We start from the raw sequence: 19,002 nt of genomic DNA, 5'->3' as shown, positions 1-19,002 counted from the left end.
GCCATTCAAAAGAGAAAAGGCACAGGCACATAGCAGATAAAACACTATTGTATTCTACAGAACTTATCTGTTATCTGCTATGTAACCTGTGCCTTTTCTCCTTTTTTCCAGCTTAAATGGCTGCCCCCGTGGCTACACAGCAGCTTATTATATAAATTATCGTAGTGTTACTGCAGCAAACACACCAGTTTTACCAGTGCAGGGCAACAGTGCATTATATTTTTATTACTTTAAAGCTCTTTCATTTTATGGTGTTACTGTTCCTTTAACTGAATGATCAACACGCCATATAAGCACAAAATCACACGGTTACTTAGCCCCTTTTGTGCCCCTCTACCACAATAACTCAAACATAATTTGCATATGAACTTGATGTTTCCCATTATCAATTACTGTATATACTCGAGTATAAGCCTAGTTTTTCAGCACCCAAAATGTGCTGAAAAAGTCACCTTTGGCTTATACTCGAGTCGGGTGGCATGGGTCCCTCCAGACTAGCACCCTCTGTCCTTTGTGTGCAAATTAGGCCACCTGCAACCAGACCCTCCAGTGCCCTGGCCCACTCCCAGTCGCAATACTTATTCCCCCTTACGTGTCCTCCGGGACTGGGTCTGCTGCCAGTTTGCCAATGCGCAATGAGCATGGGGTAGTACTCATATTGTTTTTGTTGACCCTCTTCTCCACTTACAGAGCTAGTTTATGTTTTTTCTTTTAAATAAATATTTTAAAAACATACCCCTGATGCCTCAATTTATGTAATTTACTGGTTTTTATTTTGATTATTGAAACTTAGCAGTAGCTGCTACATTTCCCACCCTAGGCTTATACTCGAGTTAACAATTTTTTCCAGTTTTGTTAGGTAAAATTAGGTACCTCGGCTTATATGCGGATCGGCTTATACTCGTGTATATACGGTATTACAACAATGCCTTGTAAAAATATATCTTACATTCAAAGCATCCCCACCTGGCGGTTTAAAATTAAAATTTAGTGGTGAGTACAACTTTACCTTTTTGTTATAATATATATTTATATTGTAAATTTTGCAAATTTTTATAGAAAGCAATGTAAATGAAACAATCATACACTCCCACTGGATATAATGTATGTAGTCCCTATTATTTGCAGATTTTTAGTAACTTTAATGCTTGCACGGAAACTGACTGAATTGTATTAAATATGTGTGTAGCCAGCTTTAATTTGCCACCGGGATTAGCCCTCAACATCCTCATTTCAGAGTTTTTTTGGTTTTTGGTTAAACCACCATAAACATCCAACAATAAAAACAAACAAAAACAAGCACATACCTCTATCTGAACCCACTGAGGATCTGGGGTAGCGAGGGGTTGAGGGTATTTTAATGCGTTCTGTTCTTGAGGAGCCTGTAAATAGAAAACAGTATTACCAAATGCCAATCCTACTAAAGACAGTGTACCCATGTGTTAAATGCATAAAGTTTAGACCTTATAATACCTCACTTTTTGTATGAGCCCCATGAGAAGGAATACTGAGTTCATCCCAGCTGCAATATTGTTTGGATGTAATCTTTCCAACATTAAACTAAAAATGCTGCCTGTTGATTGGCTGATATATCTTAATCGAACTGCAAAAAGTTGCTAACTTGGAGTAAAGAAGGATTTTTTCACTCCTCTAAGGCAAATTGGAGAAGCTTCAGATGGGGTGTTTTTTTGCCTTCCTCTGGAAATAGTAGTTATGCAGGTTTTATATGGACAGAAAAGGTTGAACCTAAGTTATGTGAGTTACTATTACAATTCCTCTATGTCAGTCAAAGCCAGCAATGATGATACAAAGACCTTTGGCTGCAGATGACATAATGTTCCATCTTTTAATTGTTGTTGTGGAGTTGAATGACAATGCCAGGCCCTGATTCTGACCCCCTCCCTATGTGCGCAGTGCCGAACTTTCAAGGGCCAGGGACTACAGCCAATCTTTCTTTCACCCAGGGCCACAACTAAGTAGTAGGCAGACAGAAAAGGGACGTGCCTAGAACCCCCACAGTCGTGCATTCATTGTATCTCTTCTGCCTACTCCTATTTCTGGCCCGGCTGAAAGACCACTGGTTCAAAAGGCCGTATTAAGTCATGTCACATTTTGTTTGAAAATATGAACATTTTTGGGTTTGTAAGAAAAGGTGCAAAATTTGCTATGTTTTGTCACCTGTAGCAACCAATCAGCTGGTAGCAATTGCATGTCACCTCTTCAAAAGCAAACACCAATTGGTTGATATGTGTTACTGCGTCCGTGAAAGCTTAAAAGAACAGTAGCACCAAAATATGAAAGTGTTTTAAAGTAATTATAATATAATGTACTGTTGCCCTGCACTGGTAACACTGTTCTGTTTACTGGAAACTCTACTATAGTTTATATAAATAGCCTGCTGTACAGCGATGGGGGCAGTCATTCAAGCTTGAAAAAAAGGAGAAAAGGCACAGGTTACATAGTAGATAACAGATAAGTCATGTAGAATACAATGGTGTTTTATTTGTTATCTGCTACATCACCTGTGCCTTTTCTTTTTTTCCCGGCTAAAATGGCTGCCCCCATGGCTACACAGCAGAGTGTTCATATAAACTATAGTAGGGTTTCTTAAACAAGCACACAACTTTTACCAGTGCAGGGCAACAGTAAATAATATTTAGTTACTTTGATACATTTTCATTTCTTGGTGTTACTGTTCCTTTAATGACTTCTATTATATATGGGGGAATAAAAGTACACCTTACTTAGGGTTTGTGTACCCAAAAAATATACAGCATACACGATTACTGTAATCATAACTATGAAGGGAGAAAAAGTCAAAACTCAAATCAGACAAAACAAATTGTATACAAAGTGTATAAATTTTAAATAGGTTTCCTTTGACAATAAAAATATTTATGGAGAGTCTATTAACCCTTTTACTGCCAGCCATTTTGGTCAAAGCGGAACTTGTATTGCCAGACAGTTTTTGAACATTTTGCACTGTTTCACTTTAGGGGCCTTTCCTCGGGGGGACTTTTAGTTTACCCAGGAAAACAATATATTGTTTTTTTCAGAACAACCTAAGCTTTCAAAATATGGTAGAATTTTTGTGTAATTTCAATTCTGTAACAAGATATATGCTTCTAAATGTCTAAAAATGAAAAAAAAAAAAATCAAATTTTCCATAATATAAACACATACTAGAAACAAAAATTATTTTATGCAGGAATATACAACTGATTTGGAAAGTCCCATGTCTCCTGAATGTGCCAATACCAAATATATATAGTTTTATGGAGATTTCTCACTTGTATAGGTCAAAAACTCCCAGCAGTACACTACCAAATTTCCAAAGCACTGCTTCAGAAAGCTGCATACTTTAGATTTCAAGGACAAAAATTCCACTAACAGAAGGTTTATCCCAGAAAATTGTACATTTTTGGAAAGAACAGATTCTGGGGAATCTAGAATAGGCACAACTGTCTGTCTACTCCAAACTATCAAGTCGCAATGCTTTCCTAAAGTTATTGGTTTTTATCAAAATTTGTGAAATTTTTAAAAAATTGCTTCAAAGCTTCCAGTCTATAGTATCTTATCTCCTACAGGTCATAAAGTAACCAAATAAAACACCCTAAATATGAACGCCAGGGGTCCACTGAACAGTTTGATGCCCAATGTGTATAGGTTTACCTAAGTATGTGGCATGTAGGGGCCCCAATGTTAACATACCCCCCATATGATCAATCATTTCTGTTATTTCAGCTCCAGCAAAATCAACACATTTACATCATTATATGTGGGATAAAGCTAGTAAAAAGTACGCTCACCCCAAAAAGCCATATATTTTTGGAAAGTACACATTCCCCCGAATCTAAAATGGGTACCCGTGTCTTTCTACTCTAAAGTACCAAGCCGCACAGCTTTTCTAAATTTAGCAATTTTGATGACATTTCCAAAAATCCCCTCAAAGCTTCCACTTAGCAGCATCTTATCTCCCACATAGTGTTAGGTACCAAGATAAAACACCATAAATTTGAACGCCAGGGGTCCACTGAACAGTTTGATGCCCAATATGTATCGGTTTACCTAAATATTTGGCATGTATCCTTCAAATGCCAACGATGTATGGGACATGTCGTTGGCAGTTAAGCCCTTTTTCTGCCACAACGTATCCCATACGTCGTTGGCAGTAAAAAGGTTAATAAGCTCTTGACACCTTTTGTACTAGGTACCTATGAAATATCAGTTGTAAAAGTGCACAATAATCTGTTGCCATCCTGAAGTGTAGGTGTAATCCCTATTTTTACGTTTTTGAAATACCTCAGAGGTTTCTAACAACTTGTTATCTACAAAAATCCCCAGATCCTTCTTAGTTAAGGATACCCACAACACACCAACACTTAGTGTGTAACTCCCAGAGGTTTCTAACCACTTCTCTCCATTATAGGCATAGCATACCCTTGTAAGACCTTATTGTTCTTGGTTTATGGTTTTAAAGAATCTCTTTTTTAAGTCTCTCTGATGAAGATCCAACTTTAATTGAAAATGCATTTTCACACCAAAATCTGTTCACTGTCTCTGCACCCATGCTCACACATTGTCTCTAAATGCAGAAACACCATAAAGCAGATTGGAGTGGAGGGGCGGTTTCTAGCCCCATGTGACAGTAGCCTAAATGTAGCTTGACTATTCTCAGTAAACAATGTGCCATCTCACTAGATTGCAGCTGGCCACTACAGACTGAAAATCCTGTGTGCTGGTGACCTCCAATGCCATATGTAAGGTCACTGGTGAAATATAAAAGGGGGGGTGTGATGACAGTTAACAAAGGTTTTCAAAAAGATATCCTGATGGTGAAAGAAAAACAGAAAACCTACATACATCATAGAGTTTTGTTCATTAAGGTCTAGAGCCAGCCAGCAATATGTAAAGGCGTTACATCCTTTGATACCTTACTCTAAGCCGTGGCTGATAAGTAAGTCATGCCATTTGGTGGATACCACAAAACATATTAATCATTCCAGGATCTGTATATGGGCAACATAATATGATCTCTGTACTTTATTCTAGGCAACCTCAGGAATCTTGTAGCCTGTGATTTTACAGACACTAAGGGAAAGAGTTACTGGATACTATATGGGCAAATATTACATAGTTATGTTGGGTTGGGTTGAAAAAAGACCAAAGTCCATTAAGTTCAACCCTTCCAAGCAAACCCCAGCACACACACACATACCAGCCTATCTATATATTCACATACATAAACTATATTATATATAATATATACCAACATCAATACTAACTGTATATTTTAGTATTACAATAGCCTTGATATTATGCTTGTTTAAGTAATAATCCAATGCATTCTTAAAGGCATTAACAGAATCTGCCATCACCTCACTCAGAAGGGCATTCCACAACCTCACTGCCCTCACCTTAAAAAACCATCTCCGCTGCTTCAAATGAAAGTTCTGTTACTCTTTTCTAAAGACCTGGCCTCTGGTGCACTCATTATTTTTTTTATTTAGAAAAAAGAACACCCCTATCTGTCTATAATCCCCTCTAATGTACCTGTGCAAAGTAACCATGTCCCCCTGCAAGTGCCTTTTTTCTCAGAGAAAGCTACCCCAACCTTGACAGTCTAACCTATACTTTAAATCTTCCAAGTCTTTGCACTCTCTCCAGCTCTTAAATATCCTTCTTAAGTACTGGAGCCCAAAACTGCACTGCATACTCAAGGTGAGGCCTTACCAGAGACCTATAAAGAGGCAAAATTATGTTTTCATTCCTTCAGTTAATGCCCTTTTTTTATACATGACAGCACTTTACTTGCTTTAGTAGCCACGGAATGACACAGCCTGGAATTAGACAATTTGTTATCTACAAAAATCCACAGATCCTTCTCAATTAAGGATACCCACAACACACTACCATTTATTGTGTAACGCCCATTTATATTATTTCTACCAAAACACTGCACTTTGCACTTTTCAACAATGAACCTCAGTTTCCATTTTGCTGCCCAGTTTTCCAATTTTGTCAAATCGCTCTGCAAAGTGGCAGCGTCCTGCGTGGAACATATAGTTTTGACAAATTAGTGTCATCTGCAAAAATAGAAACAGCACATTTAATGCCCATCTCCAGGTCATTAATAAACAAGTTAAAAAGCAAAGGACCAAGGACTGACCCTTGAGGTACTCCACTAAAAACAGTGGTCCAATTAAAAAATGTTCCATTTACTATCACTCTCTGTAATCTATTCCTTTGGCCAGTTCTTTATGCAATATCCCTCAATTTTATCATGACTTTTTGTGCAGTACTGTATCAAATGTTTTAGCAAAGTCCAAGGAGATGACATCCAGTGCCCTTCCAGAGTAACGGTTCCTGCTCACCTCCCCATAAAAGTAGGGATGCACCGGATCCAGGATTCAGTTGGGGATTAGGCCAAGATTCGTCCTTTTTTGGATTCGGCAGAATCCACGGTCCTGGCTGAGCGCCATCCAAAAAATCATGTGACTTTTTGTCACATAAACATGAAAGTTGAAAATTTTCTGCTGCGCACTTTGCGGGCAGCAACATTTAACCCTTCCGAAAACTAATTAGCAAATGCTAATTAGGATTTATAAAGGAATCGAGGGTTCGGTTGAATCCGAAAAAGTGGATTTGGTGCATCCCTACATAAAAAGCATTTAAATTATTCTGGCAAGATCTGTTATGCATAAAACCATGTGGCACAAACTAACAGTATTGTCATTTGTAATGTATTCATGTATCCTATCCCTTATTACCTTTTTTTTGTAAAAAGTTGTGGTGACAAATCTGTGGACCTGTTGCCAGAGGGAACTGGCTGCCTACAGAACATCTTTAAACTATCCCTATAAAATTACTCACCAAGACGAGCACTGGATGGTAGAGAGTTAGACCCATGGGGAACTCTTGAACGTGAAGTGTCACAGAATTCATTTGGGTGCTTATTACTAAGATCTAAGCTCAGACGACCATGATGCTGTGCACTGCAGAAAAAGATGTTAAAATTAGCTGAATAGCTTTTAGAAGACCTAAAAGCAGCATAACGTAAAAATTTTCTTTAATGTGCGCTTTAGATCAGAGTAAAACATTATAAAACTTGTGAAAAGGTGTTGTCTAAATGCCTGTATAACATTATTTTTTTTCAAATGTGTTGCATGTGTATGCATTTATAACAAATAACAACATAAAACATTGACATTGGTTCTATAAGCGTGTTTTGTTCAGGATATATACGGTACATTGCTTTAGGTAGTCATGGTTTTAAGAATAGGTTCTAAATTATTGGGAATAAAATCGCTCAGTTCTCTTTGTACTTGAATGCCGAGGTATTTAAATGAATCAACCCATTGCAGAGGGGTATGAGGGAACATGCTGGGATCCATATTTGGGTCTATGGGGAATACGCTAGATTTGTCCCAATTGTTTTTCAAACCGGAGAAGTACCCAAAGTGTTTCACTATGCGTAAGACTGTCTGTAGTGAAGCCCCAGGGGAGTCCAGATACAGTAAGACATCATCAGCATATAAAGATATACGTTCCTCTACAGCCCCCAATTTGAGACCTGTTATGGCTGGAGAGTGTCGGATCAGAATGGCAAGGGGCTCTATTGCTAGAGCAAATAGGAGAGGTGACAATGGGCAACCTTGTCGTGTACATTTTGGATAGAGAAAACTATCATCTATTTACATTGACTCTTGCTGTTGGTGCTTCATACAGCATTCCCACCCATTTAATAAACTGTACGCCGAGGCCAAACCTCTCGGGAAGTTTCAGGAGGTAGGGCCATTCGACAGAGTCGAAAGCTTTGGTTGCATCAAGTGAGACTATTATGCGTGAACCTTTATTAGTATGGCTGGCATGAATATTGGTAAATAGTCTGCGAATACTTATATTAGTTGATATGTTTGGCATAAAGTCTGTTTGGTCGGGTTCAATTAGTTGTTTGATTACTAGTTTAAGTCTGTTGGATAGGATTTTCGCAAAGATTTTTGCATCCACGTTGAGGAGGGAGATGGGTCTATAAGAGCCGCACTCCAGTGGGTCTTTGCCCTCTTTAGGGATGACCACAATAAGGGCAGTGTTAAAGGACTGATGGGACAGTTGAGTTGGGCCCTAAGTAAGGGGGGATAATCGGGGGATGGGAATAGTGTCCAGATAGTTGGATAATTGCAGTGGGGTATAGTCAGCTTTGGTATTGTAAAGCTGTTGATAGTACTGTGCAAAAATGTTGGTTATGTGAGCTGCTTTAGTGACTATGTCCCCATTCATGGAGGTGATCTTATTGATGGTGTTAGAGGGGGCTTGGGCTTTGGAGAGATAAGCAAGGATCTTGCCATTTTTTTCCCCCTGATCAAATGTTCTCTGTGTAGCATAAAGCAGCTTTTTCTGTGTTAGTTTAATCCTGGTTTCTTCTAGTGCGGTTTGTGCAGCCCTAAAAGTACGTAGGGTGTCTGGGCCTGTATGGGTAGTGAATTCTTTCTCTGCTTCCATTCATTTATTTTGTCTCTCCTCTAATTCCTCTTTTGCCTTTTTTCTGACCCCTTTAATTGCAGAGGTGAGAGCATCCCTAAGGGTGGCTTTCCCAGCCTCCCATACTACATCTGTTGGGGCAGTTCCAGGGTTTAACTCCCAGAATTCTTTAAGGGCACTATCATTGGCTTCTTTAATACTTCCATGCGTTTGCCACAGGGGGCTAAGTCGCCATAGTGATTTTACTGGGTCCTGTAGGAGATTTTATTGTATCAAGTGGAGAGTGATCTGAGATTGCCCTAGGTAAGTATTCCACTGAGGTCACCCTGGGGAGGAGGTCAGAGGAGGCAAAGGCTATGTTGATGCGGGACAGGGTGTTATGTGTAGCTGAGAAACAGGAGAATACCTTTTGGTCTGGATATTTCCAACGCCAGAGGTCGGTAAGGTTCATAGCCTGTGCCCATAACGGAAATTTGAGTGTAGGTTGGGGACCTGGGGTCAATATGTCTAAAGCAGGGTCTAGGATAGCATTGTAGTCTCCCAAAAGGAGCATGGGGGCTGGCAGGAAGGTCATCAATTTACTCATTATATTATCTAACAAGTCTTGGTTAAATGGCGAAGGCATGTATACATTGGCTAAAGTAAGGGGTTGATTAAATAGGACACATGAATTCAGTATTATCGCCCATAGTGATCGGTTGTTAGGTCTAGTATCTCCATTGGGATACCCTTGCGAATTAGAATTGAAACACCTCTGGCATGGGAGGAGAAGGTGGCATGGTAAGTATGAGCCACCCATGGCCTCTTAAGTGCCATCAGTCTTTGGCCCACCAGGTGGGTTTCCTGTAGTAGTAAGGTATCAGGAGCATATTTTTTGACATAATCAAAAATCAGTGCCCTTTTGAATTTGGAATTTAGACCCCTAATATTCCAAGAGAGTACCTTAAGTGAGCACTTCATCTTGGAGATTAATTGATATTAGTGGAGAGTAGGGCAAAATGCTTGTACTTTATGTACCAGTGTCATGTGATATTACGCCAGCAAACCAAGACATACCACAAACATAAATAGAACCATAATGAAACACAACCCCGAAAAGACCCATCCCACCCGACCTGTAACTTGGCAGGTATTAATCTCTTAACCGAACTTATGTAAGACATGCTCATGGGGAGCGAATAGCTCACGTGTACTAGTACAAACTAGAGAAGTTGCACAGGTTCAGCTGTGCCAATGTTCACAAGTTCAGGGTGATTTCTTGTATGCCTTTGCACCACTGGTTTTAGGGCGTTCCGGTGTCTGTGGCTTAAAAGGAATGTTCGGACATTTGTCAAGCAGGAGATGGGGGACACCCCAGGATTGTGGAGATCATGACTCCAGAGGGTGAAGTTCCTATGTGTCCACCTATAGTAGAATGTGGTGGGAGTTATTATGGCTCTCGATATAAGTAGTATCGTCTAGTATTGCCTTGGTGTAGAGGAAGTTCGCCTGGCATTGCACATAGTGTTAAGTGCTATCAGGTAGCAGTGATGGCGTATCGATATGGAGGGCTCTTTCACCCAGTAGTATTAGCCAGAGGAGGCCCGTTATATGTGTACCATATGTGGAATGTCAGTGGTATTGAGTTCAGGTGTTTGGCCCTGATACATTAGTAGTAGGCAGTCTCGTCTGTCATAGTCACAGGTTATGTTTGTTGTCCTTGCGTTCTGTTAGTTTTGTCGATTGGGACTGGCTCTGGGTGACTGGGGCCCCCGATTGTCTAGCCAGTCGCTGGCCTCTTGCGGGGTCTGGAAGAAGAGGGTTCTATCACCGGCTTGGACCCTCAGTTTGGCTAGATATAGCATGCCATATTTCAAGTTGGCCTCACGGAGTCGTCGTTTGACTGCTGTGAAGGTTCCTCGTTGACGCTGTAGTTCTGACTTCCCATCCACCATGACGTTTGGGCTTTGACGCACCACCTGGAGTATTGCATCGCGATCTCTACAGTTGAGGAGCCGGATTAGAAAGGGTCTGGGGGGACCACCCGGAAGGGGGCTCCTACCAGGCACTCGGTGGGCTCTTTCAACCGCGTAGAATTGTGAGAGGGGGGCTGATGGAAAGGAGTTTTTAAGCCATCCTTCTGCAAAGGCCACTGAGTCTGCACCCTCTGCTCTCTCCGGGAGGCCCACGAGACAGAATATCCAAGGCTATTGTGATACTAATATCTACAGTTAGTACTAGTGGTTGTATTTATAGTTTATGTATGTGAGTGTATAGATTGGTAGGTGTGGGTAAGGTTTGCTGGTTTTACTTGGATGGGTTGAACTTGATGGACACTGGTCTTTTTTCAACCCTATGTAACTATGTAACTATGTTGTTACGCCTCTGCCTGTTCTCGTAGTCATCCAGTTTGTCCATGCAGGATTTGAGTTTTGTGTCAAGGCAGGTTAGTGCAGAGGGAAGTGGGTTGCAGGTCTCTTCCAGAGTGGATATTCTGTTCTCTGTTTCCTTGACCTGCTCACGCATGTTCTGTAGATCCGTCTTTACCTCTTCAAGCTTAGTGGATAGTGATGTCCGGTAGTCAGTTATAGCATCCAGGAGTAGTTGAGTAGCGGCCTCTGGCTGAGGCGGTGGAGGGGAAGGTGAGTTGCTCGGCTCAGTGTGGGCCTTTTTGGAGTCAGCGCCGTTTTGAGGGGGGTGCCGTTCGAATTGCTCAAGTTTAGAGGCCGTATCCGACTTTGTTTTCTTGGTTACATTTGTTAAACCCATTGAGACCCCAATTAAGAGCTTTTTCTGCATCCATAATCGCCATTATAATGGGTAATGAGAAGAGTTGTCGAACATCAAAGCAAAGGACAAAATAATTAATAGAATGAAAATGGCATACATTTGAGGTTTGAATTCTGCAGGGTAGTATGTACACATTTCACCTTAATCATGGGAATCAAAAGGACAAAATAATGTATGGATTTTCTTTTTATATACAGACATGTAAAAATGTAATTACATCCCATGGCAATTTTTTACCAATTTTATTTAACAATATTAATAGGTACACATGATATAACAAATATCATGCAGCATTTACATTTTGTAGTACATTGTGTAATTTAAATAAACACAAATGCAAATTTTGCATGTGGAAAAAATGTAGGTACACTCCTATATTTATTACAAGCTCCAACACCAAAATTAGAATCAGCTGCACCAGATCTGCTGCAAATGATTAGAACATCATTAGAGAGGGTCTTGGAAGAACCTGTTTTATTTATATCTCAGACTTTTGTTGTTGTGTGCAGTATCACTATGCCTAGATTTTAAGACCTCTTTCAGGTCTGACAGAGGTTATAGATGTCTATGAGTCTGGTTAAAAATATTGCCAAACAAGTGAACATATATTATCTCACTGTCCGGAAGATCCATCTGAAAGTTTAGAGGTCCCGAGTATTTATTTTTAAATAACTGGTAACTTGGCCAGGCCATCCCAGCAAGTTCAGCCTGAGATTAGAACACAATATTTGGAAAAAAAAGTCTCAAAGAACCCTACAGGTAGCTGTAATCATTAGGCTAATGGCCCACGGGAGCGATAAATCTGTGCTACCACAGGCGACTAACCATTCCAAAATGCCTTTCCACAGGCAACAATAGGAGTCATCGGTTGAAAGGCTTATGCCTCGATTTGGCTCTCTGAAGTTGCACAAAGTTTCCTTCAGAAAGCCGAAGCAATGTGTAGGTCTTTCCACCAGCAACTCCTTTTATTGACAGTGGAAAGGCATTTCAGACTTACTAGGGTTGATTCACTAAAGTGCGATAAAACGAGCGCTATTTATAGCATGCAGTAAAAAAAATTTTTTTTATTATTTTTCGAGTCTTAACGCATGATTCACTAAAAGGATATTTGCGTTAATTTAGACGCGATGCTGTTTGTGTTATTTAAGTCGCGAAGACTATTTTTGTGCGGTATTTGATGCAATTCGCAATAATTAACGTATGTGCGCTACTTAGCGCGCGCACACCATATTAGCCATACACACCATTACATTCATAAAACTACTTTTTTTGAAAATGACCATTTCCCTGTAAACTGGAGGCTGCATCACTCTAGGGCCAACACAGACTTGAATAAATTACACTGCAAAATCCTTATTGTGTTACCAAAAGCTCATGAACTGTACTTTTCTATAATTACCACCTGCCCCAAGTAGGTGTTAATTTTCGCGTAGACTAATGCGATATTTAGCTCGTCTAAGTGTTTGTGAATCATGCTTTAGTGTTATTTCTGTGCGAGAATTAACGCAATGCGGTAAAATTAATGCATTCGGTTGCGTGCTATTTAACGCACGCGATATGCAACTTAACACATGTGATAATACTTTAGCGAATTTTGCGGGTTTTTTTAGTGTCAAGTTTAACGCAAAAAAGCATGTGATAAGCATTATCGCACTTTAGTGAATCAACCCTACTAGCTCTAACGCCCATAAGCCTTATTGATGTGTGATTGATTGAAAAGAGGCTGCACAAATAAGATTTACATGGTAGATATGCCAAGAGGAAACCTTTGCTATCCAGAAAAAATCATTAGGGCAAGACTAAAGTTTGCCACTGACCATGTGGTACAATGTGCTCTGACAGATGAGGCAAAAATGGGCAAGAAAGGGTTATTTAGTCATAGAACCAGAAAATATTTATCAAAAAACAGCATTTATCCAGAGTAACCTGATACAACTGTAAATGCTTTTCTGCATCAGGGCCTGGTAAGCTCACCATTTTTGAAATCACTATGAATTCTTTATAGTATTTAAGGGTGCCTGAGGATAATGTGAGACCACCTATCAGAATATTAAAGCTTGAATAAAAATGGACCTTTCAGCGTGACACTGGCCCTACAGTTAAATCACCAAGAAAATGCTGTACATTAAGAGAAACTGCTCAAATATCCCACAACTGAAAAAATTCTTCATGGAGGAACGGGAAATGTTTTCTCCTATCCAAGAATACTCTCATTGTAGCATCAGGAATTGTACTGCACTGACATTTTGTGTGGGCCGCCTAAAAACCCACAGGACCCGCAGGTTTACCTGTGGGTCCGGCCAACAATTGCACAGAATTTAAACAGGAGCAGAGTTGCCAAGTTGTTTACTTTTCCTAGTGAGGATCAGCAGAATGGGTCCTGACATAATTCAACTGAAAGAAAAAGTCCAGGGAAATGTTTACAGAAATATTATCTAAAGCTTCTGAAATGTAATCACTTGCAAAGTACCAGAAAACACTGAAAAAGTGGAGGGTTGAGGGTGGAAGGGTTGATATGTGGCCACATTCTTAAATGTTTTGTTTTGGCCAATATCTTCTGATACCACTCCAAAGTAAGCTCAAAGAGTGGAACATATGGAAAAAAGGTCCAAATCCTAGCTATTCAAACATAGCAGACTTCCAGCACACGTGTGAAAAGCTTTTTAAACACGCAGCATCATGTGTTCACCTCCACATAGCTTCAAATTTCAATACATCAGAATTTCACTCCCATTTAGTATTCATAAAACCACCTTTATTTCACATATTGCACGGATACAGCAATGTTGATGCAATTCTGATGTATTACCTATGAGATGTATAATAAGGGACCAGAAATAAATCTAAAGCAAAGTCATTGCATATGTATAAAATTCATATATTCCATATTAATCCATTAAATAATGTGCCTATACAAATATTACATTATGACTTGTCACCACTATCCCTTCACTTTCCATATATCTTCTTCTATTCAAAATAAACAAGCTACCTATAATATCAGGATATAGAAAAAGACAAGAGGGAGATCTGCTTTAAATTCCGCTGAACCCCGAATCCATTGACAGATTTGGGCGAATAATGAACCAAATTCAAATTTGCATACACAAATTGGGCTTTTGTTTGGCAAAAATTTTCAACTTCTGTGTTTACGTGATAAAAAGTCATGTTATTTCAAGGATTCGGTTTCGGTTCAGCCAGGAGCATGGATTCGCCTGAAACCGGATCCTGCCGGAAAAGGTCGAAACTTGGCCGAATCCCGAACCAAATTCTGGATTCAGTGCATCCCTACTTTAAATTTTTACTCTGTTTTATTTATTGCAGAGAGAAAAATATGCATGGAAATTATTAGAAAAACTTAATTGACCAACACTGATAAACAGTGAACAGAGCTAAAAAGAACACTTATAAAAACCTTTGAAATGCTACCTTGAATGAAGATGTTGTTGACAAATTTGATTTGCAGAGGAGGGACAGTTATTACTGGGGACCCGATGACTCCATGCAGTGTAGATTGGATTCCTCAAAACTGCAGTCACGGCAGGACATGGAGCCAGGCTCCTGGGCACTGTGCCTAGAAAAACAGATATCAGCAATAACCTTTAAAAAATCCTAAAATTTTAAAAGGTTGAATGTGAGTTCACTAGAAACCTGGATAGTTATTAAATTGTATTAAGAGTATTTAGTAGCATCACTGAACATTTTATTTTCCAGAATCTGTGGACCTCTGGATCTGCTGCCTCTGCTGGTAAAGGGATACTGCCATACCTATTATGGTGCAGTTTTAGTATGAAATTACACTGTATGCATTGAAAAAAATGAATGCTACCATTTAAAATGTTATTTTCAAACAAATTAATGGTATTCTTTAGTTTTATAATGTGGGGAGCAATATCAGCTCATTATGCATGATCCTGTGCTTACATAAGCAGCCAGCACAGCATCATGCAAGTTTTTTTAGGCAACTACTGCCTCAAATAATTAATTCTTACCTCCTGTGGGTCATGACACAGCATGTCCGGATAATAATATCTACATGGTGTGACATACGTCTCAAAAAGAGTCGTAAAACGCAAGAAATGTGCAAAAATTTTGCCGGCCTGGACTGTGCATGTATCGATGAGCACTTCAGAGCTAAAAAGTTAATAAGGAGAGTAAATTGACTGGTAATATCTGTATTCTACAAAAGGGTTCTTTGTGGCCTATCAGTTAAGCCTTACTCATAAAACAGGTTTCCGTGTTCTTTAAGGAGCTGCTCACACTCTGTCATGTAGGGAGAACGCTTACCCCATTTATTGTTAACATGAATGCAGCACCAACATTTTGGAGGACTAATCCTTATTTTGTGATCTTGTTAGTCACTACAAAACAATATATAGGACACATCCTGTCTGCATGGTATTTTGTGTGTGGGGGTCTTTCATTCTCTTTTACATGCACTACACAGGGCCATGAAACTATGGCTGGATGCTAATCAGAATTCTGTGGAATTCTTCAACAAGAAGTTTGTGACATAAAAGACTTGGAAAAGTTTGACAGCACTGCATTAGAGAAAAAGAGAAGTAGATTATTCCCCGTACTGCATACGTGATATTGGGATTATTTCCTATCCGATTTACCTTTCTAATACAAAGGGTTAATTGTAAGGAATGTATGCACTCACCTGACATACCTGGCCCATACATGGAAGCTGCAAAGATATCGCTATGCCGCGGGGAGCGAGTAGGAGAGAACCGTATCCAGTCATGAGCAAGCTCTGGAGAAAGCCTTTCCTCTGAGTTCATGGAGAATTTCTGTGTTAAAAACAGAGTTAAATTAGAAAGATCAGCATGGCAGTCATACAAAAACACCTTCACAATTCCTTATTTAATCACTTCTTGTGTTGCTCTGTTCATCCCTGGCATTCCCACTGTAATGTGCAAAGAAATATAGTATTGTCCAACAGTCTTGAATTACAATGTAAATATGGACCCCGTATAGTAACATTTCCCTCCCCAATAAGATTACGCATTGTATTGTACAGGCATTGACGAATGCTATTGCATGTCTATATACAGACTCTTAAAAAATGTAAATAAAGAGAATGCAACAAAAATATACAAATGTGGTACTAGATGTGAGGTTACTAGTGATTTATTCATTATGACTGAATCACTTAAATGAGGGTATAGTTAACATCTGGCCTGGGAGTTCAATGGTACTATAAGACCTGCACATTAACACAGAAATAAATCTGCAGTTTGCTTTTATGCAGATGACCTTTACATGCTGTAGTTGATCAGAACTATAACACGTGTTTTATTATTCTCTGCAAATCTGGAAGATGGGCACACACTGCTACCTCTCTTGAGCACCTCATGGCTGCGCAAAGGACTTACATGCTTAAAGGCAACTAGGAACCAAAACACAAAGGCATAGGAGAGTGCCACTATTTCTCTGTTTGCCTTAAGGCCCCCATACACAGGCCGATAGAAGCTGCTGATATCGGTCCCTTGGACCGACTCGGCAGCTTATTTGCCCGTGTAGGGGCAGAAACGAGCGGGCTGGCCGACCGATATTTGGCCTGAAATTGGCCAGCTATCGGTCGGCCAGGTTAGAAAATCCAGTCGGATCGGGGACTGCATCGGCTCGTTGATGCGGTCCCCGAACCGACTGCCCCATTGCCGACTACATAATCTGATCGTTTGGCCCCAGGGCCAAACGATCGGATTATTTTTTTTTTTTTTTAACTTCAAGCTCCCCGATATCGCCCACCTGTAGGTGGGGATATCGGGGGAAGATCCGCTCGCTTGGCGATCTCGCCAAGCGAGCGGATCTTACCGTGTATGGGGACCGTTACACCTTCTGCAGGTGATAAGGTGGGAGTATGTACATTCAGGGACTGGATAAGCAGTAAGAATGCATTAAGACATTTGTCCAGCAGGATTGATGAATTGCGTTATCTAACAGAATAAGATATTTTATATCATATTTAAGTTAGCCAATAAATTTGGAGGCATTGAGTGCAAAACTTGAGTGACAATAGTAGAAGCGAATAGGATACTATCAACTTAAAACAATCATACTGGTACACAGGAGATCTAAGAAGAATGCAAAGGAGAAAGGTCTATTGAAAATAAAGCATTAAAAAATTATATAAATAATATCCCATCACAGTAATGTACCATCTTCCTAAGGTTCACAAAGGTTCTCAACACCCTTTTGGACACCCTGAGAAAACCAGTAGTGTTTGTGGTCAATAAGTTTACTAGCAATGTATCTGCTTATAATGGTACACTGCTCCAACCCGCCTTGAGCTAAAGCAGAGATCTTTTTTACTGGACATAAAGTTACGTTGAATTGTTGGGAGAATGGATCACTTACAATGTCAGCTTACCTATATTCATAATTTTTTTTAATAGAAGGAGTGTTAAGTCTTTTTGGAACTATAAGGGTCAATGACAGATGGAGCACTTATATTGGTTAATAATGTACAGGGCACTTTGTCGTATGGGGCAATTTTCCTGATTCACCTGATCAAATGTAAAGTGTTTTACATTTGGCGATCTCAGTTCTTTCAGATGAAAAGGCAACCTTATGCAGAGTTGCAAACATTCTCCAGACTGCCAAGGCCAAAGGACACTACTCATTCTTCTGGGCCTATCCTCTGCTTTCAATACTGTCGTCCATTCTGTCCTTATGCAAATTCTCTATTCTCTGGGTATCCGGGATCAAGCTACATCCTGATTCTCTTCCTATCTTTCTAACTGCTCCTGCTTTTGCTAACAAATCCTTGTTCTCCCTGTACATTCTCTCTTTTGGAGACCATAGCTCTTTATTCGTTCTTAAATACCACTTATATGCAGATGACAATCGGATATATTTAGACACCCCTTCACTAACCACAAATGTTCCAACTCAGATTGCTAACTGCCTCCTAGCTGTCTCCTCCTGGCTGAACAAACACCACCTCAAACTCAAACTACATAAAACAGAGCTCATGGTCCTCCCGCCCAAACATAGTCCTTCTTCTCCTTTCACCATCACTATTGATAATTAACTCTGTTAATTCAGCACGTTGCCTGGGGGTTATCTTTGACCAGTCCCTTTCCTTCTCTAATTATATTAACAATACTGCCAAACCTGGCACTTTTTCCTACACCCCTTTCTCTCACAAGTAAAAGCTAAAACACTAATCGATGCCCTTATTCTTTCCCATATAGATTACTGCAATCTCCTACTAACCAGTCTCCCACCTCTGTCCCATGCTCTCTCCTATGTTGGAGCGTGTACAGCCCCAAATATCGTTATCAAGGCTACTTGACAAGGAAAGAGTAGCATATAAAATCCTTTTGCTAACATTTAAAGCCCTTCGCTCCTATGCTCCTCACTATATTTCTTCACTGGTCTTCCTGCATGTTCCTTGTCGTCTCCTCCACTCCTCTTAGAGCCTCCATCTTGTTACACAATCCACACCCACTTCTCTCTCCTGTCCTTAACCTTTCGATCTCACTGCTCCTTAGCTCTGGATCTCTATCCCTGAATTCCTCCAGATGAAATACTCGTGTTCTCTCTTGAAGAAAAACTTAGATTCTACCTTCTGGAGCACTAAAACATTATTTTGTCTAGTCCTGTGCTTAAGGGCCATTGCCCATATCTTGTGCACTCTTGCTTTCCAATTTGTTCCTGCATGTTACCCAGCCACTTAGACTGTAAACACTATGGGGCAGGGACCTCCTTCCTACTGTGTCTCAAACAACATGGCACAATCTC

The 19,002-nt window shown here is 40.0% G+C and overlaps 1 protein-coding gene across 4 annotated transcripts in view; it reads right to left on the bottom strand.

The window, feature by feature from the left end:
* Positions 1–19,002, bottom strand: part of dlg5 (discs large homolog 5) — a 111,514-nt gene that overhangs the window by 22,860 nt on the left and 69,652 nt on the right. For 3 of the 4 annotated variants that reach the window (XM_031905938.1, XM_004916019.3, XM_004916020.4), the window contains exons 17-20: positions 15,914–16,043; positions 14,680–14,824; positions 6,874–6,995; positions 1,308–1,382 (exon numbers count right to left, since the gene is read on the bottom strand). In XM_031905938.1, coding sequence (XP_031761798.1) covers positions 1,308–1,382; positions 6,874–6,995; positions 14,680–14,824; positions 15,914–16,043 — 472 coding nt within the window. The remainder of the gene's footprint in view (positions 1–1,307; positions 1,383–6,873; positions 6,996–14,679; positions 14,825–15,913; positions 16,044–19,002) is intronic. The other variant, XM_002937130.4, reaches the window with a different exon arrangement.

Source organism: Xenopus tropicalis, chromosome 7, assembly GCF_000004195.4.
Source record: "Xenopus tropicalis strain Nigerian chromosome 7, UCB_Xtro_10.0, whole genome shotgun sequence".
Taxonomy (NCBI): domain Eukaryota; kingdom Metazoa; phylum Chordata; class Amphibia; order Anura; family Pipidae; genus Xenopus; species Xenopus tropicalis.
The sequence above is the reverse complement of the archived record's forward strand: the minus strand, read 5'-3'. Positions and strand labels throughout refer to the sequence as shown.